Genomic DNA, 26,523 nt, shown 5'->3' on the forward strand with positions numbered 1-26,523 from the left:
TGGGCACTACAGCCCAATTAAAATCCTAGCTGCTGATTGGACCGTACTTGCTTACCTGGGTACGAGCTCGCCCATTCTGCTGAGGCATGCAAGCTGCCGTCTTCTAGCGGTCAAGTCCAGACTTTTTGTAATGAATACGGTAAACTTGATCTGCACTGTTGTCGTCTTCGTTGTTGTCCTGTCGTTGTTGTCCACATTTGTCACATCGCAGATAGCAGAGCCATGTGGCACCTTTTTGGTGATTTGTGTTTTGGCGCTTGTGTCACATGTGTGTGTCTTCTTCCACCAGAACTGTCGCCCAGATTTTGTTGGTAAACTTCACTTTACAGTTGCGAATTCTACATATTCTGCCAAATGCAGATGTACGTCTGACTATAGTGTACTGTAACATGTAGAATAAGGAAGATCTGTGTTTTCCTGTTTCATGATTTGAGCAAGATTTGAGAGTCATAAGTTTCACATCTTGTGTCAATTACCATATTGTTTGGGAGTGTAGGGACTGTACAATAATGAAGAGGGGGTAGGCTGATCCACTAGGGACGGACCAATAATTATCTTATTGGACGGGTACAGTATACATTTATTTATTTATTGGTTCAGCATGTACATGCCAAGGTTGACCAACTAGCTGGAGCAGAGGCTATAATACTAAGAGCGAACCCATGTGCGGTCATAGGACAGTAGATTCACTCACATCGTGATGGACCCCTACTCATTTCGATAAGTGCGGTGGTATACATGTGATAAGATACAGGTATACAGGTATATATCAATATCAACATCTAAGCAAAGCGTATCACAACTTTACGCTAAAACTACTTGGTTGTTAGAGGCCCCACTGTTACACAGCCATCGTAGAGTATGGGAGTCCTGGTAAACTAACTATGGATCATGGTACTTAGGCTGCTACTTAATACAGTATCTGGGGAAAATTTATACTAGCCCTGTAGGCATTGCAACGCATGATTTATACATATACATATTTCAAGCATATGACATAAAGCAAACAAAGTTTATGGAACATTGTCCCTTGTTTGATGAATTGATTGATTGATTGATTGATTGATCCTTTATTAAAAAGTGTATTGATAATCTATAAGGATCAATTGGTTGAATCTAGTGTATTCAACCCTAGAAGTATCAGCCACTTAAGTAATGCCTCTCTTTGGCTTCCAATACACATGCAGAATTTCCCGACACTGTGCAGTTGATATTGCTCAGCCGTGCCATAATTTTGTAATAGATAGCGTTCATCTCATGGTGAAGCTGTGTGGAAAAAAGATCATCTCTGGGTGACTCATCTAGAGTACCATGCTGCCTGCAGCCTCCATAGAAGCTATGGAAGGATCTGCACTAAAAATAGCCTGGGTACTGAAATAGCCTGGTGTCCCATTTGCCGTATTAGCAAGCTGGTGATCAGACTGCTGGAATACCAGGAGGGAGCTGAGTATTCCCCTGTTAGTACATTCAAGGCCTGCGCACCTCCATACATAACGGTTTGTGTCAAATATTTTCTCTTCTTTCCTGAGGGGTTCTCTTCTGTGCAACATGTTTGTGTAGAGTTGAAGTTCGACAGACTTGAACCGTTACCGTCCGCTGAACTGTGGGTCTGTGTGTCACATTCGTCGTCGCCATGAGTGCTTGGCATCCGGAGCCTGGCCTAGCTGCCAAATGTTACATGGGACCACATCACGTACATGTACAGTGTAACACAGGCTGTTGTCAGACCGCTCCATTAACAGTTTAGTTTGCCTATGTAAATCATCATCTGTCGTGGTTAATGATCACTAGTAGGTGTGGAACTTCATGATCTAATACCACCATTGAAATCAAAGGGATGACGTATAGTCAGGAATGAGCACTAAGTGCAGTCTTGGCCGGTATCCAATGTCTACTGGCACTACATTGTGTAACAGTAACTGAATGGTGTGATACAAATTGAGTGCCCAATATCTGCTAGTGCTACATTGTATAACAGTAAACTGAATGGTGTGATACAAATTGAGTGATGCATGTATCTCCATTGTCTGTACTTCATCAGGTTTCCTTATCATGCCAAACATTGGAAGATGTACTCTTAAATGTCTTAGAAGTTTGCATACAGTTCCACAGTTTGAGCATGCTTTGATTATTATTCCAATGCTTTGTGTTTTCTGTCTAAGTGAAGAACCAATGCATAATGTCAGAATCCTGGTCAAGAGATATAGGATTCTATTGTAGTAAACCCACTATAGGTGCAGACTGACTGATGCAGCCTTCTTATGATATATGCTGATAATGATATGAATTGATGGAGACATTTCTGACCTCATAGTTGTTGAATTCATCCCAGTCTAAGGTGACAAGTGCATGTCAGTATACTGTCCAATGAAAACGGCAGTAAACTGAAAAATCTCCAGTCCTCTGTGCAAAGCTGTTGGCCTCAGTTCTCTTGGTGAGACTTAAGTTGTTAGCATAGGTTTCTCATTGATTAAGAAAAAAAATGTTTTCGTGGACAGTTTTAGCAACTGTCGTCTATAATCATGCATGTTTCTGTCCTTTTTTTAATTGAAGAATATTTGGATTGACTGGAGAGTAGATTAGGCTTTCTGACAATGAATTATTCTACTTTTACTAGTTTCTGGTTTTTCAATGGTGTTCTTGGCTTTGACTAGTAATAGTGTATTCCTATGAAATATCTCAATTGAAACCTGTTTTGATACTGAATGTTGTTCTCACCACTCCAATGACAAAGTGTTTTGCAACAACATGTAGTATGGATATGGAATAAGTATAATTGTAAAAAAAATCTGACATTGACTAATTATCAGCTCTTTGCTGTCTTATGCCCAGGAGATATATTTAAAAACTGTTTGTAAGGATTAAGATGATAGAAGGTCTGTTTAGTGGCATTGTAATGTCTCGTACATATTTTTGCACATGTTCAATGAGATATCAAAACCGGAAGTACTGGAAAACTCCCCTTTATCGAAATTGACTCCTACCCCTATCCACATACCAAATATCATAAGGATCCATCCACTCATACGGCACCAAAAACATAGCCTTCTTGACAAAGGTAATGAACATCAGATAGACTATGGAGGCCGTCCCTTATCAAGCCAATCAGCAGCTTCAATCGCTTGTGACAAATATGCCCATAGCCACATTCCTGCTGACAGGATGGAACTGGTTGTTGATTTGCCTGCCATTGAAGATGAAGAACTGTTTTCCTTTCACTTTTCAAGACAAATAAAGGAGTAAAGTTTTCAGACAATAGACTAGTCCAATCGCATAGCCCTGCCTACCCTTCAAATGCCTCAGTTGAAAATGAAGTGATGCAAAAAATTGACCAGCAAAATGGCAGACATGCCCCGAGCTGTAGTCACAGGAAACCGCTGCCTTATTGGCTAAAAGCTAATTTTGATTGACAGCCAGGATCGGTCTAATAGACTGCCGACAATCTAGAGTGCTTCTGGAATCTTTTATGATAATCATTTTGGTGACATGATAGTGTTGGACTGTTTGGGTTTTCCAACAAAACACAGAACTACAATATTTCCATTATTAGATCTATTATCATTTTGTAATTTTTCCTGATGTTTCCTTGTAAAGGTTATTTTTCAAGGCTCTTTTCAATGTTAAATGACAATGCAGGTTATAGGAACATCTAAACTTGTTAGCACCTTGACCCACAAGTCAGAATGTTATCATGATGCTTTATGGTTCATCATCTGAGCGAATGGTAGTGGCACGGTGGCCTTGACAAATCGTGATAAGGGTTGTCGTTGACTTGAGGTACTGAGTTTGAATCCCTGACAGGTCCCGATGTGGTGCGCTTGGGACAGGGCCCCTAGCTCTACAAACTAGTATTCAGGTAGGACAAATTAAATGGAGGTCGAGTGTTTGAGGAGGGCCACACCTCCAGCACGTTAAAGAACCCAGCACACTTAATGAGAAGAATAGGGGTCCATTCCAGGTACGTGTGAGTGGATCAAATACTAGTAAATCTGTCCAGATATGCAGCTTATACTCTTTAATACAAACCTGGTGTGTTATGCCATGCGAGGCAGTTTATTGGGTATGTATGCAGTACAAACAAAGAAATGAACTTTGCAATTGCCAAGAAGTTTATTCATTAAAAGATACCAAGGTCAGAGATTAAGAATCCGGCTGGGAGAAGTACAGTTTTCCGGGCACTGTTGTATAAGTCTGTTGTTATTCATAATTTCCCCCTGCCATGTCCTTGCGACCTGCTATGTGTGAGTGATACGGGTGTGGGTGGGCTGGGGAGCTGGTATATTTGGCAACCAGCAGCTGGGAATGTCCACACACTTGCGGTTCACAACTGGTAACCTGGTCTTTTCATTCTTAATGGTGGGTAATGCGAATCACAGCAGGCTCTTTCCTTATAAGCTAACATTCGCAGTCTTCTTTTACAGAGGAATTTGTTGGAAAGCGTCTAGCCACTTCTTAAAAAGACTTCACAGGTTTAAGGTGCACTTACCAAGATCCTTTAAAGATGGAGTGTTTGGATCTTACTCTAAAGTTTAAGCCAGATGCTTTTCCAATATAAACTGATGTTGTCTGATGTCCTGGAGCTGATAGGACTAGAAATGGCTGAAAGTCTTACCAGAAACTGAAAGTCTTACGGTGCTAACCATACTCTGAGCTCTTGCAAATCACGGATAAAATTCCAAACTTATATACCTGACAGGTACGGATGACAAAAGGATATTCGGCTAATGATTAAATGTGAGGTAACCATAGACTATGCTGATGAGCTCCCAAAATATTCATGACACTGTTGTCATCACCTGCAGTCAAGATATGGTTTAAGTATACAGATGAAGGTAAAATTTGCATGCATGCTTGCATGAAGATGATGGCTACCTGAAATGTAATAAGCAGAGGGTGTCTTTGCAAAATAAAACAAGATTTGACATTGTACAAGTTCTACTGAGCTAATTAATATAGAATCTCTTGTTTATCTTATATAGATGAATTTGAAGCATTACGCATGGTCCCAGTGGAGGAAATGGTAGTATCCCAGCATTCATTGCGCAATACACATCCCACATGTCCAAGGTAGCTGATTTACAAGCACATATAGACTTGTCATGTTGCCTTTGAGGTTTGACAGTGTAGCAACTGGTACAATTTGATCAGTAAGTTTCCTTTTCTTGAATTGCCAAAACACTAAAGTTGTGCAAGAAGTTTTTTAAGCACAGTAATAACTTTGAATAGGAAATATTTGATCGTGCTCTTTTTCCATTGTTTAGTAAAAGGCATTGGCTTAGTTTTAGCCGAATGGTTTTAGATTTTCTGCCTGCGGTTGGGCCTTCTCATTCATGTTGAATCAACAAGAATATTTCAGTCTAAATTCCAATATTTGTTGGAGCTGGTTATCATACCGGCTGAGTAGTAGAAATCTTGAATATCAATCAATCAATCATTCGCAGGCATCAGTGTCTGATGCATGGCGGCTGCAGACATGCAAAGGGCTAGCCAGGCTGGTCTGCTCTCGGCATAGACCCTCCAGTTGTTTCTGGTGACTCCCAGCCCCTGGAGCGTGTTGAAGATCTGGTCTTCCCATCTTCCTATATGGATATCAGTTCAGTGAAAATACCTCAAAGTACTGTACTAATATTCCAACATGGGAAAACACTATATTTGTCTAATCAAATACAGCACGTACACACAAGTTTTCAATTACGACTGTAACAAGCCGGAGGGATTGTACATACTAGTATGCTAGTAAACGACTCTTAGTGTAGGCAAGGTGGGAGAATCTGTATATAGTACATTCCATTCCATATCCTTGCTTGGGATGGCAGATCTAGGACTACCGGTACAGCTTTCAAAAATCTTTGTCTTGTTTGCTTCAGAGAGGTTTAGAGAAAAGGTGTAATCAACATCCTGCTGTGTATGTAAGTCAGGTAAGTTATTAAGTTTACCATGTTTTGGAAATAGTAGTGTCAGAGCATTCTTTTCCTGTGATATGAAGCTGTGAAATTTTCCATCTTGTAGCAATGTGACCAAATAAACTGGTATTAGGTATGGGTAGGGCTTGTCCTTATCTGGATAATTACTTAGCCACGCTGTTAACTAATGTCGTAATGAGGCAGGCACAATACAGTCTTTCGGTACCAAGTTCTTTCACTTTTTAACTAATTTAAGGACAAGAATTTTAGGCAGCATTTGATTTAATGGTTTTATATTTGGTGTGTTGGTAAGGTGTGACGAGAAATGATTCAATTCCGGGCTCCTTGAGGTTCAGTACGGTGCTGCAGCGAGAACTTTCAGTTTTGACATATTTTCCTTTCTTAGTTCTGTGAGTGTTGAGCTATTGTTGATGATTGTGTGAATTTTCTTTGCTTCCTTGTTAGTTTGAAACCACCTGGAATACCCTTACCAACCAGAGACAGATGCCTTATAATATTGTATAACCTGATCCTCTGTTGCCTGAAGGACTGAATGCTTCCTTCATTCTGGCTAAGATTTTTTTTATCAGCACATTCTTGGTTTCCAAGTAACAACATCCGCTTGAGGACTGCTTGGTAGTTATGTTCATCTAGTATTATTAGAATAAGGCCATGATCATGTTAGAAATATCATAAAAGGTCACTGATGAGTGATGATTGTGTCAACTGCTATTTCAATACTCTGACAGTATCAAATGCCAAGTAGCCTTGTCAGAAACCTGCTTCTCTGATAATCCTTAACTACAAGTTGACCTTAGGCTGTTCCAAGTACATCATTCCCGAAGTACGTCAAGACTCAAGGATATCATCCAGATGGCTTGAATTCCATTTTTCTTGCAACTGAAATTACTCTCAAATCTTATCATATGCCGAGGAAGTTGTATTCTCATGGTCTGCTTGTCCCTTAAATTTTAACAGCAGAACTCTCTATATATATACTATAGATGGATTTTATCTTGTCTTGAACTAAATTACTAATTTTAGAGATTTTTAAACCCCTAGCAACTTTCTTTGGAAGTACAGGAGGACGGCAACATTTTATATCATTCTTTCAGAACATAATCTTTTTTATCAGGTAGACTTAAGCCACAGCAAAGTTAATATTACCATTTTTGGTCTCCTATGAAAGTGCAGCAGCTATTAGTTGTTGATTTGTTAACAGGATGACTGTAAAGTTAGTTCTAAACAGATTGTGATCTTTTTCTTTGTAGAAAACTTTGCTAGGTGTCAACATGGTGGATATGCACATTGTATGAATCATGCTTGATATTTGCATCTCTTTTGTAGTTTGTAGTTGACAGTACAAAAGTTGCTGTACTTATTGTTCCATCAATAAAGCTTCATTATTGAGAAAATAGTGTAATACCTTTATGATAAATGATGGTGATGACAAATCTAACATAGTCCACCATTGTCATCATCTCCAGTGTTGTGATTCATCACTGATGGATGATCATTAATATTTATTATTTCCTCAACCTGGGCAACTATAGGGTTAGTAACTGATACTGTAAATGCAGAAATGTTCGTAGTGGTTTTATTTTCGCGGTTTTCGTGGCGACAGTTTCATCGCGAACTTAAAGCCACCGCAAATATTTTAATCCCATACTGTAGCTACAGAAGTTTGAGTGTACAGAACAGGTACATTGGTATTTTGGACCTGTATGTAAATTATCTTTACAGTACTCCCAGTTATCATCGGCTAGCCCCTTTTTTCTGAAATTAATCTGACACTGCCACTGATAGTACTCTCGAGGAAAACAACAGAATCTCAAACAGTCACATGCTACTTACAGTAACAGAATTTAGAGCTAGACCAATTTTTCAGTGGCCACTTATTTCTACAGCCCTCTTTAGGCTATGATTGCTTACTTCCATGCTGTATGAAAAAGACTATAGAAGTGATGGATGATTTTGCTAAGTCTGAATTCTTTTAGCATCAGAAGAAATTTTATCTCTTATAAATTGATTATCTTTTTCTCTTTAATTCACATACATATGAGCTTTCTGATATGCTTAGCTAGGGATGTTGCACTTGTATTTCAGTAGTAGCTGGATGATTAAAACAGCACTTGCAGTCAGCTAGTTGACTTTATGAACTGCCCGTAGAAAAACAATGTTTGCACAAAAGCAGTCTCACAATATTATTAAGCTATTTGAAGTATCTTTTTCAGTGATTATGAAAAGTAGGAGGTATGTTAATGAATGTTTATACAGGATGGTGTCCTCAATGATATGATTTATTAATGGAGCAGCTGTTCCTAAAACTGGTCTATAACTACATTGTTTGTAAGAAACTCTAAACTTTTAATGTCTTTTGAATCTATACATATCTTGCATTTGTTTTTATTTGACAGGGTAGACGGTAAAGATGATAATGATCATGAAGTACTGTACTTCGTGGCTACATTCAGTCCATGCTAAAAATTCTTGGATTGAAGTATTTTCATATAATTATGAAGGCATTGCTGTAAAGAGCATGTTGGACAGCTCAGATGGCACTATAAGGTGACCGAGTAATGCTCTTGTTTGTATGACCTCATTCTATCCTGTTCATGACTGTTATACATGTACAAAGGCCGCATACAGTGATCACAGGGAAACACATTAACACAGAATCGTGCACACCGTATATCTAGATCTGTGCATGTACTGCAGCATGCAGCCTGTGTCCTGTTTAAGTTCTCCCATTAAAGCATCGCTGTGGTCTTCAAAACATAGTTTTGTGACAGCTTTGGACAGCCCGACATGATTCATCCATTCCGGACATGGATTTAAGTTGAGTTGTCCTACAAACCATTCTCTGTCCCACACGAATGTTTAAAAATCCAGACTTTACTGCTTGATATGGCTGATCAGCATGCTGGCCCCAGTTATGGTTGCCTTGCCTGGATCATAGCCCCTCCCTAATGGTCACATACCATGGATACCGATCCAGCTATTCCTTTGGTATTCTTGACACTGACCAATGTGAGTGACAGGACATCATGTTTCCGATGATAATTCTGATCTTTTAGCTTGAATTTTGTAGACAAGCAATAGTTGAAGATATATCTTCAAGTCTGTTTTTCACATGACTTGAAATTATGTCCCACATTTGCCGATGTCATACTCAGGTGGTATGGTCATCAGGGACTATTTTGAACTGTTGTTTCTATATAAAGACTGACAGAGGGACAGAGTGAAATCCTAGCCTCCCACCTACTAGCTTCCCTGCTTATATTTAGGTTTATTAAGATTTGTGTAGTTTTCAGATGTCAGGGGACCAGTGAATGCCACGGAGCCGCAATTCCTTGGCAGAGAGTGAAGGGCTTTAGTGAAGGGCTCATCATTCAAAAGCTGTAGCTCTTAACAACCTCAGGTATATTGTGTTGTCCCGTGTCTTTTCCTTGGTCATACTCTGTTGGGGAACGTACTAGACATGAGATATTGATATAACATTTGTAAATGGTAACGTAATGGGGGAAATTCATATGTCACTGTTGTATTTGTAGTAGCTGCCATCTGATTTTCAGTATACATTCAACAATCTCCACCAGTACATTCCTACTGAATGTCAGTATGTATTGGATGTACATGTGGTCTATATTTTCAATTTTCCTGTTGTAGGAGTTGATACTCTGATTCTGAGTCTCCCAGCTTGTCCCTTTGAGTACTCAAAGTCAGTGCTCATGCTGTTCTGAAATGCTAGCTATTGTAATGATAGTCTGTTTAGACCGACCATACTCTTAGAGGATAAGCTTTCAAGGACTAAGGAACAAATGATGCAATTTTAGGACATCTTTTAATTGATTCTTTGTTATTAGGAATAGGAGAGGGGGACAATTTTTCAGCTGAGGTTTGTCATCTCCAACTCTGTCTCAGCTGTTGTTTTTCTTTTCCTATTAAAAAGACTGAAGTTCATCATTGATATAACATATGGTTAACTGTCAAACCATATTTCTCTGGCTACTTCTGTTGAATGATTTATAATGATCATATTGTATAATGCATTTCTCACTGTGTATACATTTATCATTAATGATAGGATTGCCACTCTCCTAGTAGAGGTTGGATGGGACTAGTTCTTCTGATTTGCCCCATTTTCTAACAGCTATTCCATCCGAAGGCTGTCAGAAAACCGTGCAATTTGGAAGTCACAATCTTCTCATCCAACCTCTGCTTGGAGAGTAAGGCTGTTAATGTATATGATATGATATAATCTATCTTGTATTAAACCTTCTTTGGAGATGGTGCCAACAGGTAACTGTCGCTTACATGTAGAAATGCTTCCATGTACAACCATGTCAAACTTACTAACTTTTCCACCGTCACATTAACTTCCTGTTTTGTTGTTGCTTTTGCTTGATGCAGGTCTAAGGCTCTAAGCATGTCTGAGCAAACGTAAGTAACAGCCGCACATCTTACATGGTCCTTGATGTAACAATTGCTAACTGTACTCATGCCTAATCTCAAAGCAGATGGTCTGAAGGAAAATCAAAACATCTTTGGCTGTCCCATGGTTCTGTGTGTCGGAAAAATGCGGCAGCCAAAATATGTAACGCTTTTCTTTTCCAACATCTGCTTGGAGATTACTCATGCCTTGATGATGATGTCGTGGAGAAAGCATGACTGTGCTCATCGCTCCGGTGTGGTGCTCCTGCATCAAAATCCACGGGTTGGTCGCCAGTGCCTTCTGAAACTCTATTGATGGGAAACCGTGCATCAAATCTAACACTTTCAAGCTAGAATTCTTCATCTGGACAAAGATGTCATTGGTTGACACAGTCTCCAGCATCTGTAGGATTATTTTCCCCTTTTCTTTTTTTTTGCCCTTCATCCACAATGCTAACCAAGAAGCCAGTAGGAGATGGCCCAAATACTAACCACATTTTTGGACTGTTCCCTTTAAAAGTAGTAAATTTTGAATACATCATCTGACTTTCAGAAGGCAACAGTCCCTGTAGCTGCATAGGGTGACTTGGAAGTGTGGTAAATTGCTGTTGACATTGGCCATAATCATCCCACTGTCATGACTTCATCAGACACAGAAATAGATGTGGACACCACACCCGAGCGTGGCGTGGCTGATTTAACGGGCTATTGGAGCAGGTAGGGTGACTTCACCAAGCATTAACACCGGCTTGCGCCATTGAATAATGCTTGGCCAAGGATGGAGCTCCAAACCTCTAGCTTTGCTTTCCAATCACTGTATCCATTCTACATTTGTCCGTATTGTTTTGGATTCCACTGTTCTTCATAAAGCCATCATGTGTGTATGTGTGTGGTACTTCATTGTGTTTGTCTTCGACTTCAGTAGACTTGATGCGAAATATTTGAGGACGACTGACCCTTGATTATGACAACGGCAGCAGCTGCTCTGTCCAGTGGTGGCTGGTGACATCTGTACAAATGACAACAAGAATTTCCTAGACAACAGCACAACTCAATTAAGAGGCAAATGAACACATACAACACATAATGAACTACCTGTTACACCATGGATGGCTTTTGTGACTGTTTTCTGTCCAAACATACAAATGTACATGTAGCAGCTCTTTCCTCTGCCAATTCTAGTTTCAATTCAATCTTGTATTTCTGTGAGCAGGGCAACGGACGCACCTAGTGGAGAAATGGCTGAACAACCGAGGAAGACCAAACCAGGGAAGTTTACTCCCCCCACCTTCAGTAAGGTCAGTATCATTTACGTCTACGACTATGTTTGAATTGTCATTTGTTGAGTTTGTGCAAAGAAGTGCTCTGGCAAACCAACCATTCACCACAAAATCCATGTGACAAAGCAAAGTTAGTTGGTCTGGTTTACTGTAAGTGCATTTAAGTTCACCTGGTTTTCATTTCGTGGTAGGGAGAAAATGGAGTATTCGCGTTGGTTTTAAGTTTGCGTTTGAGAAATAGTAGACAAGGGGGTGGGAGGTCAAAAACATTTCGCGGCAAGTTCGCGACGAAGAGCTTACTGTGAAAACTGGGAACATAAAACCACCGCGAACATTTCTGCATTGACAGTAGTTTGATGGTTTACTAGTATTGTAATGATTTGCAATCTCTGTTACAGATCCTGGAGTCGGAGATCTCAGGAATGGAGGGCCACCCGTTGGTGCTAGAGGTGAATGTGAAGGGCACCCCCCTCCCCCAGGTCCAGTGGTTCAGAGAGGGGGCCCCCATCCAGAACAACCCTGCTTTCACTGCGGACCAGACAGGTATGGGCCTGACATTACTGTCTTGTTCAGTTCAGATTTTTCGATCTGAGACAAGTTTTAACTGTAATTTCCAACACAAAATTTTCGATCGTCAGAAGTTTGCCAAATGTAGAGATCACCAGAGACTAGTAAGAGCAAATTTTACACCTAAAAATCTATCCCATCACATTGGACGGGGCTCAGGAACCTGTGGACATCAGCCTATATGTAAGAAATAGGGCGATAATTGAGAGAACACCAGCTGTATTACTGCTGAAAATGTCATTTTACTCATTTAGAGACTCGTCAGCCGATCAGTTTCCCTGCTGTGTAACGAGGATAAACAATGTAGACGAAGGGATACCCACAAATGTTAGTTAACTTGCACATTCACCCATTTATCAGATACCAAACTTATACTGTGTTTTTTGTATAAATCATGGTACAGGTGAAGTGTGTACGCTGGTCATTGCTGAGGCATACCCTGAAGACTCTGGTAACTACACAGCAACCGCAGCCAACTTCTACGGTAGCCAGTCCTGCCAGGCTAATGTTACCGTGAAAGGTCAGAAAGAACTTCATGGTATGATTATAATTCACTCAATACATTCATGGGCAGAATCACGCAGTAGAAAGTAGGTAGGCCTATTTCAGTAGACTTGTGTTTGGATTAGTAGCTATGCATGGCTAATGAGCATTTTTTTTACAGACACCTTCATAACCAACCTATTTCGTTCATAATAATAGTTACAATGATTTATACGCTGAACAATTGTCTCCTTTAATCTTCTTGCTGAGGCTAGGCGAGCCTCCTTTGCAGACTTCTAGGAGCGCCAGTGTATATTTTTTGGGGAGCAGTGATTCAAAATGGGTCAGGCGCACGGAAACTGTCTCAACTTGCATCGGAGAACCTGACCCATGTTGAAAATCGTGAATCAGCTCTCCCCCCAAAAAAACCTCTGGCATAATTGGAAGTTTGCAAAGGAAGCTAGAAGAGGTAGCCTATTGTCACAAAATTACTATTGATTATGGTATTAGGCAGCAGGGAAAAGATTTAATGGGTGTCCATTCAATAAAAACATCTGGTTGTACTTTGTGCAGCTTGAAGTGGTAAGCTTTGAAAAATACTGAAGATATTTGAAAACTTTTTTTGCAGGCAAAGATGATCCAGGCTACATCCCACCCCCACCAGCCAGGTAGGCCAGGCTACAGTTCTTTTAAAGGAAAAAATAATTTTAAACTTGGAAAACTCACATGGAAGCATTTACATTTGACTTTGTTTCAGACATATTCCACACCTTTCAATTGCTATTAAATATTTCCCTTTTTGAAACTGTTGTGTTTGTCTTGTGGTAGTAACGGACCTGCTGTACTGCCAGACACACCACTGCCACCTCCCCCTGCCAATGTCCAGCCAACCAGGTCAGCCACACTAACTTACATGTAACATTACACAATATGTACATCTTACATTTACAATGATCATGTTTATGGCCTCCATTGGTCAGTACGAGCCATGAATAATGTTGCAAATCCTACTTCATGTCTATCCTTAGATATTCATGTCTACCCTACCTGAACTTCACAATCACATTTACAGGAAATAAGTCCATGTTCATTTGATTACGTGGATGACATCATGTGCATCAATTTTCGTTCCTGCCTCCCCCACCCCCCTCTGTCCTTGCGTTTTTAAGACGAAGGACATTTTGAATAAATGAGACGATAAAAGGTGTCCACAATATTGGTCCATGACGATTGTTTGACTAACTTGTCTCCAGTGGCCTGCTTGACGACCTGCCTCCCCCGCCCCCAGAGGAGGAGAGGAAGGGTCCTGATGCAGCCGTGAGGATGCAGCAGACTCGAGTGACAGATGTAGGTTCTCACTAGGCTGTTGTAAGGCCTGCAGTACATGTACAGGTGTAAGGGGTAGCTGCCACATATCATAGTGCTCTTTGAACAAGCACTATCATGTTACAATTGTTTTGTTATTGACTTTCATTTAAGTGTGAAAGAAAGCTTAAGACACCTTGCATCAAGTATTTAAGTTAATATATGATCTTTGTGCTAGATTGATAAGCTGGACAATGACAGATAGAAAGTTGCGTCAAATGACAGGTACTCAAGCAACTAGATAAAGTTTGGATAAAATTTCATCCAGTTGGCTTGAGTAACTATCATTTGGTGTATCTTATTTCCTGGATGTCTAACCTTCATCAACATAGATAGAAAGTTAAATGTGCCAAGGTAAGGTGTGACAGGTTGTTAGATTTAACATAACCAGCTGCTGCCACTTTGCTGTGAAGCCGGTGTGTTTTGCAGAAGGGCAGATATACTGGCTACACATTGCAGATGTAGATATAACACTATTGAACCTTTGCCTTATGTCTTTGTTTATAGGAGTACCATGACCGTTTGAGGAACCCTCCCCCTGTGCAGCAAGAGGTTAGTCACATACATGTATCTACCCTGGAAAAATCTGTACTTTGTAGGCACTGCCATTAAGAATTGTAAGTTCACAATAAATAGATGTTGCACTGTGATGAAAATGTTATTCTGAATAGTGATAGTACATCTTAGTGAAGTCTTGTAAAACATTATGCACAGACAATTGCAAGATATTCCTTTTTTTCCAGCAATATCGACATAGAGAAATATTGTGTGTTAATTAGCTGTGTAACTATGCATGAATGACATTGTGGTTTTTAAGACAAAATCATTTTGTATGTATGTTTGATAGTCATTGTAGAGTGTTTGTCTGCGTTCTCTTGTCTTTCTATGCCATTCAAAATCAGCAGCAAGACAAAAGTTTTTAAAAGTTACAGTTTTGTATTGTATATACTAGGTTATACCTGTAGTATTAATACCTGTAGTATTTGAAAAGCCGTCTGACTTGCAATGCTAGTATATGTATTTAGCCTTTCTGTTGCTGTCCTTTGTCCAGTGCAACTTGGGAAATCTAAGATTTCTCAAGTTGATTTTAAATTTCTCGTAAGAACAGGAAGAATGGACAAGATTGCTACTTCTGAGGGGTTTCCAAGTCCCCACCAAGCAGGTTATCCAGCTTGCTTGTAGTTACATGTACTTTACACATGTATACTACATTGTAGTTAGAAAAATAGTCCAGGAATTCATGCATGTGAGACATTGAGCTTTCTCATCATACTGGTGTGGTACTTCTACTATACATTAATCAACCATCAATACATAAATCAGCAAATGAAGGATTCACTGGTTTTATTCCTGACATGTGATGGCCCTGGTTCCAGGCAGTCTCATTCGCATGTACTGTAGAACTAGTGTCATTCTCACAGTAGTGTAAAGGACATTAGAACTTTTTTTATTAAACTTCCCACACCAGATGGTCCATGGGGCACCACCTATCTCTGCTCTTGGGCCAAACATCTTTGTGGGCTAGTCCACTGGTAGTGGTGTATGTTCAACTACCTTACTCTTTCCTACATGCTGAATGCAATGCAGAGAAACCATTTTTAAGTGCTAGGCATGATTTGACCGGGGACCGAACTCACAACCTGCCAAATGCAAGGCAAACACTCTACTCACTTAGTCATTGCACAAGCTGTATAATTCAAAAGTGTCAGATTTTGACACGTTTTTACGTAATCTTCACAATTAAGTGAAGTTATAATGATTTGATAGATGCAAATGATTGCCCATCTGTGCTTTTTTTGGTAGGGGGGAGCATATCCCATGCCCACTCTGTTTGATCTATCATTTTTCAGGAGTATACAGTAGATCTAGAATATCTTAGTGCACCTAAGCACTACCAACATGCCACGCAGGTGTTTGTCATTACCACAGTTATCTGACTGCTGACTGGATAATTGTGCTTATCTGTTGTCCATTGTGTTTTCAGGAATGTGAGAGAATGTGATTGTGAGCTTGCTGCCATGAAGTGAAGATCACATGTGTCATACCATGCATGCCTGGCATTGGAGCAGGAGGCACGACTAACTAGCATGGGCCTGTATATCTTCACACATTTGTGGAATATGATAGTGCATGGCATGATCAGCTTTGCTTGGCTTCGACACCACTGCTGACAAAATGGTAAGCACATCAATGTGTACAGTGACTGTACAACTGCCCTCTAACAGCAAGCCTTTGTCAAAGTCTAGCCCCCTTCACAGACTTCTAGGAGCACCGATGTTTATTCTTGGAGGAGTGCTGATTCACAATGGGCCAGGTTCTCTAATGCTAGGCACTCGGACACTATCTCCCCCGACATTAGAGAACCTGACCAAAGTTGACAATTGTGCTCCAGCGCTACTCCCAAAAGTAAATTCTGGCGCTCCCATAAGTCTGCAAATGAGGCTAGTAAAAGTCCTAGATATCTTTGTTTTACTAGAATCACCTGCAAACAAAGGAAACTACAGGTTCTCTGTTGTCAAGATGACAGATAATCATGTTTGCTGCCACAGATCCTTTTCCAGGAATGAATAATCTATCATACTGTACGTCTATCTAAAGAACACAATAAGGGCGCTAATGTTCCAAGATCGTGATGTCTAGGAACTGTTCAGTTTTACCAATTTGTAGGACTCTTGGCAGGATCATTGGATATTTTGAACCTGGCAAGCCAAGTCAGTCCTGTTTTTTCCTTGGTAGTCTAACTACATGTATGCGCCATGAACGACAGTCTCCAAGTTGGAGTAGTTGTGAACTAAGTTTTGATTTCTCAGGCTCAGTCGACAGGAGATGGTGTACAATCATGTATAAAAATCCATCCAGTCAGGTTTTGGCAGGTTCTTTACATCAGTGGAGTTAGATCAATGTGAATACTGATTGGAATTCAAGTGGTGTGTTGTGGTCTTTGTAGTGTCACCTCCTAGACGACATTTATCTCTTTTACTAGAACTATCCACCAGGGTTGCCAATATAGGTAACGTACAATTCAGTCAGTTGTCTTTGTTTTTGCCATAGTAGAAAGGATTTTTTTGTTACTTGAGTTTTGCATTGCCGTTCCTGGTCAGAATATAGTGCTCTTGAGATTTGTGAAATACAACATCCTATTACCCAAGCTTTTATAACAGCAAGGACTAATTTCTGAAATACTCATTTTTGTTTGGAGGTATCAAGATTTAACGTTTGCTGTTCCATACACAAAATTCCTTTCCATAATACTGTTTATCAATTTAATCCTCAAAGCTTTGGTTGTGCTTGTCTGTCTATCAGCTAGTCTTCTGGTATAGTCTAATACCTCTCATGCTATAGCTGGTAAAGCTTGTGTCAATGATGACCTGTCTTGAACCATGTAGGAGTTCAGAGTGTCTGGTTTTGAAGAACGTCTGATGAGGGAAATAGAGCATCGTCTGGAGAAAAGTGTAGAGGCAGATGGCATGTTTGAGAATGTGCCACAGGCCCAGTGGCGTGCCCCCATGTTTGGCAAGAGGGTTCAGAACTACAAGGTGTTGGAGGGAGGAACGGCCAGCTTCAGTTGCCGTGTGGTGGGACTACCAACTCCCAAGGTATGACAGCCTCTCATCCTGTCATGCCCCCTTTAACGTGCTGCATAAGCTCAAAAAAGGATTTTTTAAAAGTAGAGGATAAAAGCATGGCTATAAAAGCAAGTTTAAAAAAAAGAAATAATTTAGAATAATTCAAAAGCATTTTAAGAAAATGCATCCTAGAGTTTTATGAAAAAGTCCTTAACTTAACAAAAGTGATAGCAAGAGGACATAGGGACAGTCCTTAAAGTAAACTCAAAGTTGTGAGATGTCAGAACACCTTTTAGCTGACATGGAAGTTTGTTGTGTGATGCCTTCCTTCCAGATATACTGGTTTAAGGATGGGCAGGAGGTCCCTCCTGACTCACAAAAGTACTTGATGCAGAGTGCCCCTGATGGCACTTGTTACTTACACATCCCTGGTGCCACCCTGCATGAGGAGGGACAGTACACTGTCATGGCAGTCAGCCCTGCAGGAAAGGTGAGGGGTGTGGTCCGCACAGTTCCTGACATGTTGAAATAACTGTAATAAATCTAATGTTACTGGCATTAGTTCTTCTTCGCCTTTGACTGTATCATTCTTCTGTCTTCCTGTCATTTCACAGTTTCATAGTCAGGTTGTTCAGCTTGCACAGTCTTTCACGTATCTTGTTTGTGCTGCCTATTTGATTCACTAGCAGCACTCTTTCAATCTTTCTCATCCGTCGTCATGGCTTTAGCTATGATTCTGTCTCCTTTCATCTAAATGTTATCGTTTAGGAAGTGGCTGCTTCCTGTGACCTAGCTTGCTTTGTTGTCATCTTTCTGTCCTGTAGTCCATTGTCTCTTCATCTTGAACAACATACTTAAATCAGAACATTTGCTTCACTTCTTTCTCATCTTGTACATGTTCGTGTACTTCTGATACTCACCTAGTTCACTGTCTGACGTTAGTTTGTGTCACATGTAACTGCATACTTCATACTAGTCCAGTTTACTGTCTCAAGTTTTTGCTCAGATTATGCAGCTTCTAAAAATGTCTAAACTTAAAATTCATCTGTTTTGCCCTGATACGACTGGATGGTAAGCTCTTGCACTCAACTCTATCTGAAGAGGTGGAAAATCTCAGTATAACATCTTGTGGTATTATTATAAAGTACTGGTGTTGAATCCACACAGTCATTTCTTTTCACATTTAAAAGGAGGAAAAAATTTAATGTAGCTTTTTATATTTTTGTTCTTAGATATTGGCACAGTGTAATTAAGTTCTAGACTGATTTTACCTCTGAGTGTAATAGCCAAATGAACTCTTAGCCCCTGCTCATAAGTTGTGTCATATTGCTGTCTTGGTATACAGGGGAAATTACCTGATGTAACTCAGTAACTAGGTTCTTTCATCAAACTACTTCTTCTTTACTCTCCTGGTAACCTCCCAATATCACTAAGCTGGGTTTCATGTCTCAGTAATTTGTGTAGTACGTCTATGGCTGCTGCAAGTACATGTACAGGACTTGTAATGTTACATTTTTTCTGAACTACGTGTATGTCTATATGCAAATAATATTGTCAAGACAAAGAAGCTAAGGTGGAAAATTTAATTGAGGTTTGGGTTGTTGATTAACAAGAGAACACGAGTTCAGGCAAGTAGTAGTACATTACAACAGTGACGGTCCAAACCGCCTACTTTGGTGGTGCCCATGCGGTAACTAATGAAGTTTGTGTTTGGGTTTAGGCAAGTGCTACAGGGACGCTGAAGGTGCAGGAGAAGAAGGCTGCGTATGTCAAGCAAAGTACACCAGTGGCGAGGTAAGCAGAGGGATCTCACTACCTCTAGATATCTTATGGAAGGGGTAATGCTCGGGTTTCTGTATCTATCTCAGTTAGCCAGTATAACGGTCCTTAGCCACAACACACCAGCTTCCCAGGTTTTATAAAAATGAAAAAAAGAAGTTGCAGGACTAAAAGGTAAACTGGGTAAAGCGGTTGGCCTCAAACTGAGGACGAAGCATGGCGCTTTTTTTGTTAGCTAGTAGTACAATGTACCTTTGCTACTGCTTGGGTATTCAGCCAAGCACACCTAGTCACCCCTACCATCTCGATAAGTGTCTTGGGTTCTTCTACATGCAGAGGTTTTTCGCCATATGCTGCCACATGGGCCGCTGGCTTTACGTCCCTATCTGAAAGGACTATGCAACTTTTTACAAGGCTGCATGTGTATTTGTGTGGTGTTTGAGCCACAGAAATGCAAACTTGAATTTCTTTTCACCTACTGACAGGGCTGCACGAACCCAGGCTCGTGACCGTGAGGATTTGAGGGGTGTGGCAGAGAAAAACTACAGGCCAAACTTTGTACAGGTCCCAGAAGAGACCAATGCCAAGGAGGGAGGGCTCGTTCGCTTGGACTGTAAGGTAAATGACTATTTTCTTATTGATAAGTGTTTGATATCATTATCCTGAAGGTGCTGTTCTCCTCAAACAGGAGCAATCTGAAAATTCCTCCGAAGGACTGCAACTAACTGCAAACCCTACCTGTAGGATGCAAATTGATGCTTGAATACCAACAGCTAGGCTCAGTTTTAAACCTTCAATCTTATGGTCCACAAGTGAACTGACCAAGGCATTTGACCACAGATGTTGATTTCTGTGTCTATATAGCTGGAATAACCACCCTTTGGTGTAACACTGCGTGGCAGAAGCTTGTCAATTTTCACTGAACTGTTTTTGTTGCAGGTGACAGGCCTGCCTTCCCCTGACCTGGTGTGGTATCGTGAAGGCAGCCCGCTCAGACAGGACAGCAACCACAGGATGATCGTGCGTGAGAATGGCGTGCACTCCCTGCTGATCTCCCAATGCAAGGCCAGCGATGCAGGCGACTACACCTGTGTGTCTACCAACAAGGCAGGCCAGGCTGAGTTCACCGTCACCTTGAATATCTTGGGTAGGCAGACATACTGTATTAAGCAGGGCTACATAACGCAGTTGACTACTACTACACAAGGCAGCGCTGTCTCTAGCTTCAGGTCTTTTCCGTCCCACTCGTGGTGAATTTCGCTTCTGTCACAACAGACACAAAGTGAAAGCCTACAAATTATGTCAGCTTCTCACAATTTTTTACTGACATAAAAATGTGAGCCCGTCCGCATTTGCTAGCAAATACTTACTCTGGTGTTTTTATATGAATTTTCTCCCAGTGGAGGCCCAGTCTGTTGCTCCTACGTGGGTGCAGAAGTTGAAGAACACGACTGTGAAGGAGGGTGAGCATGTGAGGATTTTCTGTACTGCAGCTGGGGACCCTGTTCCCTACGCCATCTGGAAGAAGGATGGTATCGGCCTGACGGAAAAGAGTGGCTACAGGTTACTAAAATTTTCCATTTTGCTTGGCTAGCTTTCAATAGGACATCTTTGGTGAGATGTAAGTTAAGCGGTAACCAGGGACTTCAGACTGAGGACGAAGCATGACGCTTTTTTATGATGCAGTGCCCCTTTGCCACAGCTACTGTATTCAGCCAAACAATGGGTGATTTTACGTGCAGAGGTTTGACACCATAAGCGCCTTCATACACAGGACCGCCAGCTTTACATCCTCATCCAAAAGGATAATGCAACTCTTTTCTAGCTGTAGTCAATGCTTAACTTAGGGGAACCTAGTCCCACAGCTTCTAGACACAATTTTGTGTGATGCTTGGTGAAAAGTTCTTTTGATGTGACTGAGACACCTTTAAATTGCGTTGAACTTCTCTATACTTGTATTCTGCTATGTATTGCCTAAGTGTCTCGTTGTCGTATTCAGTGTAATTGTAATGTTAGTGGTCAGCAATATCAGCTTGTCTGCCTGGCGTTCCGCTGTGTATTGTATTGTTGCAATTTCGAATAAAGAATAAAGGATATGACTGATTATAAGATTTACTTGGACTCTTGCATGTTGGCAACTTTGCACAGCACTAGCAAAAAAAGACGGTAATCATTGCTGAGACAAAATAGGCCTAGAAAAAGTGTCATAGGTAGACATAAGGTATCACTACAAAATCTATCGATGGCAAGATGGTTGGTAAGAAGTTGAGCCTGTGACACATGTGGCCTGACTAAATCATGCTTCTAGAAGCCCTTCCCTGACAGCAAGAGATTGTGTATCACAGGTTAGTGATACATACTGTGGTCAATATGCCCATTTTTACCTATTCCTATCCTGCAGGCTTGGCACAGACGGCCAGGGGACGTTCTTCCTGGAGGTTGACCACGCCAGCAAGGCTGACGCTACCTGGTACACCTGCTCTGCCCACAACCAGGCTGGCAGCATCATGTGTACAGGCAAAATAGTTGTGCAGAGTAAGTAGTTCAATGTGCAGCATGGTACTCATCCTAAAGCCATGGCTACCTGCTCCAGCTTCATCATTACAGTCTTAGTATAGAGTTTTTATAGCCTCAGTAGATGAAGGAATACACAAGGATCAAACAATGCTTGCACAATTATTGAAACCATTAAAAGATATAGCATTTTAGTACTGGACAATCTTCCCCTAAAGGAGTGCGATATTGTTTTCAGTAATTAGAGATTTAAAGCCAAGCAATTAAGATGAAGATGAAATTAATAAATAGTATACGTATTACATAGTTACCTTTTTTTGCTAGGCATAAGGAAAAAATTTGCAAACAAGCAGAGCAAAAACAGACCGAATTTGATACCTTAACAATAATGGCATGAAGAAGTAAAACATTTTTAGTTACCCCATAATACTTACCAAGTCACAGCATACATAATTGAGAAATACTGTCCAAGTGAAATCTGGTGTACTGAAGATAGTGTACAGATTGCATAGTGCAGTAGAATTACATCTGGTAGGAAGCGATACATGCATCATGTTTGCTCTAGAATTTTAAACAGTTCTCTCGTCTTAATATCAAATGAGAATCTCATTTTACTTATCATCTTAACTCTCTGTGGTATAGTACATGTACATGTTTATCAAAGATAACATTTTTTGCCCCAGGATTCTGTTCAAGTCTGCTGTATAATTGCAGCTCACACCACATCCCATATTTTGTAGTAGTTAGTAATCAAGCTCTATTGCATTACCTTATATTGCTGTATGGTGCACATTCTTTATGGCTGTACGCTTGGCTTTTAGAATGAAGTGATAGGTTAGGATTTGAGGCACTGGTTTGACAGTTTATTAATATCTTGGAGAACAGAAAAGCTTCTGCAACTGGCTTGTATAGCTTTCAGGTCCACCAGTTTTACAGGTGTTGTAAGTCAACTCGTTGGTCAGACTGGACTAAACTTGTACCACGTCACTTCCAGTACCACATGTCAGTCAGAAAAAATCCGAACAAAAGTCGGGAAAGCAGTTCTACATGTTCTAGCGGTAGCAGAAAAATGAAGACAGACTGCGGTCAGCTTACGTGGGTAAGTTTAGACATTTCAGCTTCTGAGGCATCCGCTCAGCTGATCGCCAACGCCACCCACTGTATGCCTCCTGCTTATGGCATATTATGTACGCACCCCTCACCCAAGCTGTTCTCATTTAGGCTGCTCTTCCCATCCCTTTTTACAAATGTATACTGTGACTTGGTAAGTAACCTAAGATAACCCCATAAAGTCAAATATCTTGGACAATTACATTGTATGCTGCTAGTTACTGAGTGATAATTAATGTATCCCTTCACTTTTAACTTTGACCAGTGTGACATAGCCTGCATTTGCCAATGCATCTCAATGGTGCTCTAATAAATTTTGCCGCTCGCAAATTTACAAAATTCCCCTAGTCATATGCAGCATGTATAAGGCTGTTCCAGAAAAAAACATTTTAACAACACACCAACTGTATTTTCCCTTAGTACCCTACACAAAAAAGATGTTGGAAGGATTGTATCATCTGCACACTTTTTATAAATTGTGCAGTGTCTTATGGATTTTCAAAAATAGAAGGCAAAAAGAAGGTTTAAGCATAAGAGAGGATTTTTGTCAAATACATGTGTGCATTTTGTATACTTTAGTATACTTGTACTTTTAAAAGTTATCTTTAGTGGTCACCATACACAATCTGCTTGATTATGTAAATGTAAATTGTTTTATTTATATATTTTGCTAGGTTAGTATGATTTAGTTCCTGTCTGTAAACCAGATAGACACGGATGCCAAATGTGTAATTGTAGCATTGGAATCATCCACCTATGTATCTTCTGCATTGTGAACCAATACTGCTCCTGTTCCATAGGTTCGGACTTCCACAAATGTGGAGGATTAGGTTGATACATATTATGTAATTTGGCAAACAAGGTAAGGCTGATACATCAAGGAAAATGCTATACACATACAAGGTTGGACCAATTTTGGTTCTTACAATTGCCGTTTCTAAATTGCAAAACATGCAGTCTGCATTTGTGGTACATGTACATGTATAAATCTAAGTTGGACCAAAGAATTGTTGTGTTGTTCCATGAGGCAATGTACTGGTTGTGTGGTATGATTCTGCACATTGTAAGTGGACTAGCCTGACTAAATCGCGCTCCTAGCGGCCGGCCTGACGGATACCGCCCCCTAGCCAGAGCTTGTTTAAACACAGGCTAGTACGTGGACAGTCTCACCTGTTTTTGCATCACTATGTCTTCCCCAGCTAGACCTCATTTGGCCATCATCCAAGAATTTAGAACATCTTCAGCTCTACTCATCCCTTACCTGTTGTTATTTGTGGTTGTTTTCTTCTTTTGTTTTTTAGGCCCCTGGGAGTCCCAGAAGCCACAACAAACAAAGATCAAGACTCCAAAGAGATACGCCAACCTGCCTGTGGACATGCGAGCCTCTCACCAGACCAAGACTGCCATGATGAACGAGTCGGGGCAGGCAGAAGATCTGTAAAAACAGACTGTCCAGTCTCTTCTCTCTACTGCTGGCTAACTGTGTTGTCCTTACTAAATGTTAGACCCTCCTAGTGCTAGGTGTCATGAACATTGCTATCTTACAAGGCAAATGTCTAATTTCTATAACCTATGTAATGTGCAAGAGATATTTTGAACCATTTTGGTAAATTTGCGATAGGAGTCCAAAAGCTGTGGAATCCGTGCAAAGTTTTCATGCTAGATGCTAGACACTGTATTAGAACAAAACCAAGGTGATAAGACGGTACTAAATATTCAATAGATATTTGTAGTTTTGTATTAAATGTAATGTTACAGGTTATCAGAAGTTGTTCATGATCTAGAGCTTTTCCTCATTGTGGAAATGATCCCTTTCTAAACTGATTACTCTAGAAGATAAGTGCTCTTATAAGATATATTGTGGTTTGTTTTTGTGTGATTTTCATATACAGACAGAACAGTGAAAAATGTAGTAAGCTCAGACTGGTTAAAAGGTTGGCATTTTCAGTGGTACCTAAGCATGGACATCTTAGTGGCAACTTTATAAAGTAATGTTACAATTTTATAGTTGAGCTAAATCTAGTGGTTTCCAAGAATATCAAACACATACCTTTTTTCCCTGTAGGTGTGCTGTAAAGAGAATGATTGTCAATTACTGTCAGTTAGAAAAACAACTTCTCCACAATGGGGGAAATTGTGGAGAAGTTTGAAAGCAACGTGCCTGAACCTGTGTGCCAATTTTTACTGGAGAAATACAGTATGTTGTGTCTAGCACTTTGTCAACTATGATGTGTCATCTTAATAAACTACCATGTATTTAGGTCTGATTTCCCATGCTGTAGATTTTTTCAGCATTGTGCCTATAGTGAGAGATAATGTTTTCGAGGCAAAGGTATCAAAAATATGGCTTCATGTCCTTTCATTTGGAATGAAATTTAGCTAGGCATGATCTTGCATAGGCATCTCAATCGCTTTTTTCCCCATAATACATGCTACTGCTGGAGAGCACCCTGGCATACCAGATGTGCAAGTTACTTGATGTCATTCAATTTTCTTTTGATTAAACTTTAGTTAATATTTATAAACTGTTAATACTTGGAAGTTACTTTTCTTCAATCTGTGAATGACTGTATGTGTATGTTTGTGTGAGTATGTGTGTGCTCATATGTCAATGTGTGTATGGAAGTTACAAGCACTTTCTACGAACACACAGCACATTTCACATTCTATTTTACAAAAGTCAATACACACATACATTCTTACACATAACACTTCCACACCACATACCAACTGACACATCACACTTCATACACACATTCTATCTCACATAGCACACTTCATACACACATTCTATCTCACATAGCACACTTCATACACACATTCTATCTCACATAGCACACTTCATACACACATTCTATCTCACATAGCACACTTCATACACACATTCTTTCACACATTCTATTTTACACAAGTTGATACACACCTACCTTCTTAGTTCTTACACATAACACTTCCACCACACAAACGCCAACTGACACATCACACTTCATAAAACACTTCCAAACACACCAACTGTCTCACATAGCACACTTAATACACACATTCTATCTCACACAGCACACTTCACACCATACCATTGTTCTTACATTTCATACACACCAACATTTTATTGCACACTTCATACACACCAACATATTATCTCACACAGCACACAACCACATCATATGTACTAGTATCTTACGCTGCATATCCCATACACGTTCTAAATCTCACACTTCATAAACTTTCTTACACAGTGCATTTCCTACACACCATTGTTCTTACATTTCATACACACACCATTTTATTTCACATTGCACACTTCATACACGCCAATTCTATCTTCATTCCAACATTCTAACATACACCAACATTCTACCTCACACTGCACTCCATACACCAACATTCTACCTCACACTGCACTCCATACACCAACATTCTACCTCACACTGCACTCCATACACCAACATTCTACCTCACACTGCACTCCATACACCAACATTCTACCTCACACTGCACTCCATACACCAACATTCTACATCA

General features: G+C 40.2%; 1 protein-coding gene across 12 annotated transcripts; it reads left to right on the forward strand.

The window, feature by feature from the left end:
• The first annotated feature begins 79 nt into the window (after positions 1-79).
• Positions 80-25,533, forward strand: LOC136448868 (palladin-like). Of its 12 annotated transcripts, none has more exons than XM_066448547.1 (18): positions 1,262-1,496; positions 10,891-11,054; positions 11,551-11,635; positions 12,016-12,160; positions 12,588-12,722; positions 13,296-13,335; positions 13,496-13,561; positions 13,921-14,014; positions 14,540-14,584; positions 17,419-17,628; positions 17,933-18,088; positions 19,319-19,392; positions 19,863-19,995; positions 20,317-20,524; positions 20,778-20,940; positions 21,779-21,912; positions 22,886-22,986; positions 24,303-24,470. In XM_066448547.1, exons 2-17 carry the CDS (start codon positions 10,975-10,977, stop codon positions 22,945-22,947), a joined length of 1,830 nt encoding a protein of 609 aa, XP_066304644.1. In that variant the 5' UTR covers positions 1,262-1,496; positions 10,891-10,974; the 3' UTR covers positions 22,948-22,986; positions 24,303-24,470. The 12 variants fall into 12 exon arrangements, with proteins under 12 accessions (XP_066304642.1, XP_066304646.1, XP_066304644.1 ...); XM_066448546.1 differs by having other exon boundaries at positions 1,264-1,496; positions 22,886-22,990; XM_066448545.1 differs by lacking the exons at positions 1,262-1,496; positions 10,891-11,054; positions 22,886-22,986 and adding exons at positions 80-139; positions 10,317-10,346 and having other exon boundaries at positions 24,303-25,533.
• Positions 25,534-26,523: the final 990 nt, after the last annotated feature.

The sequence above is a fragment of the Branchiostoma lanceolatum genome, chromosome 14, assembly GCF_035083965.1.
Source record: "Branchiostoma lanceolatum isolate klBraLanc5 chromosome 14, klBraLanc5.hap2, whole genome shotgun sequence".
NCBI lineage: Eukaryota > Metazoa > Chordata > Leptocardii > Amphioxiformes > Branchiostomatidae > Branchiostoma > Branchiostoma lanceolatum.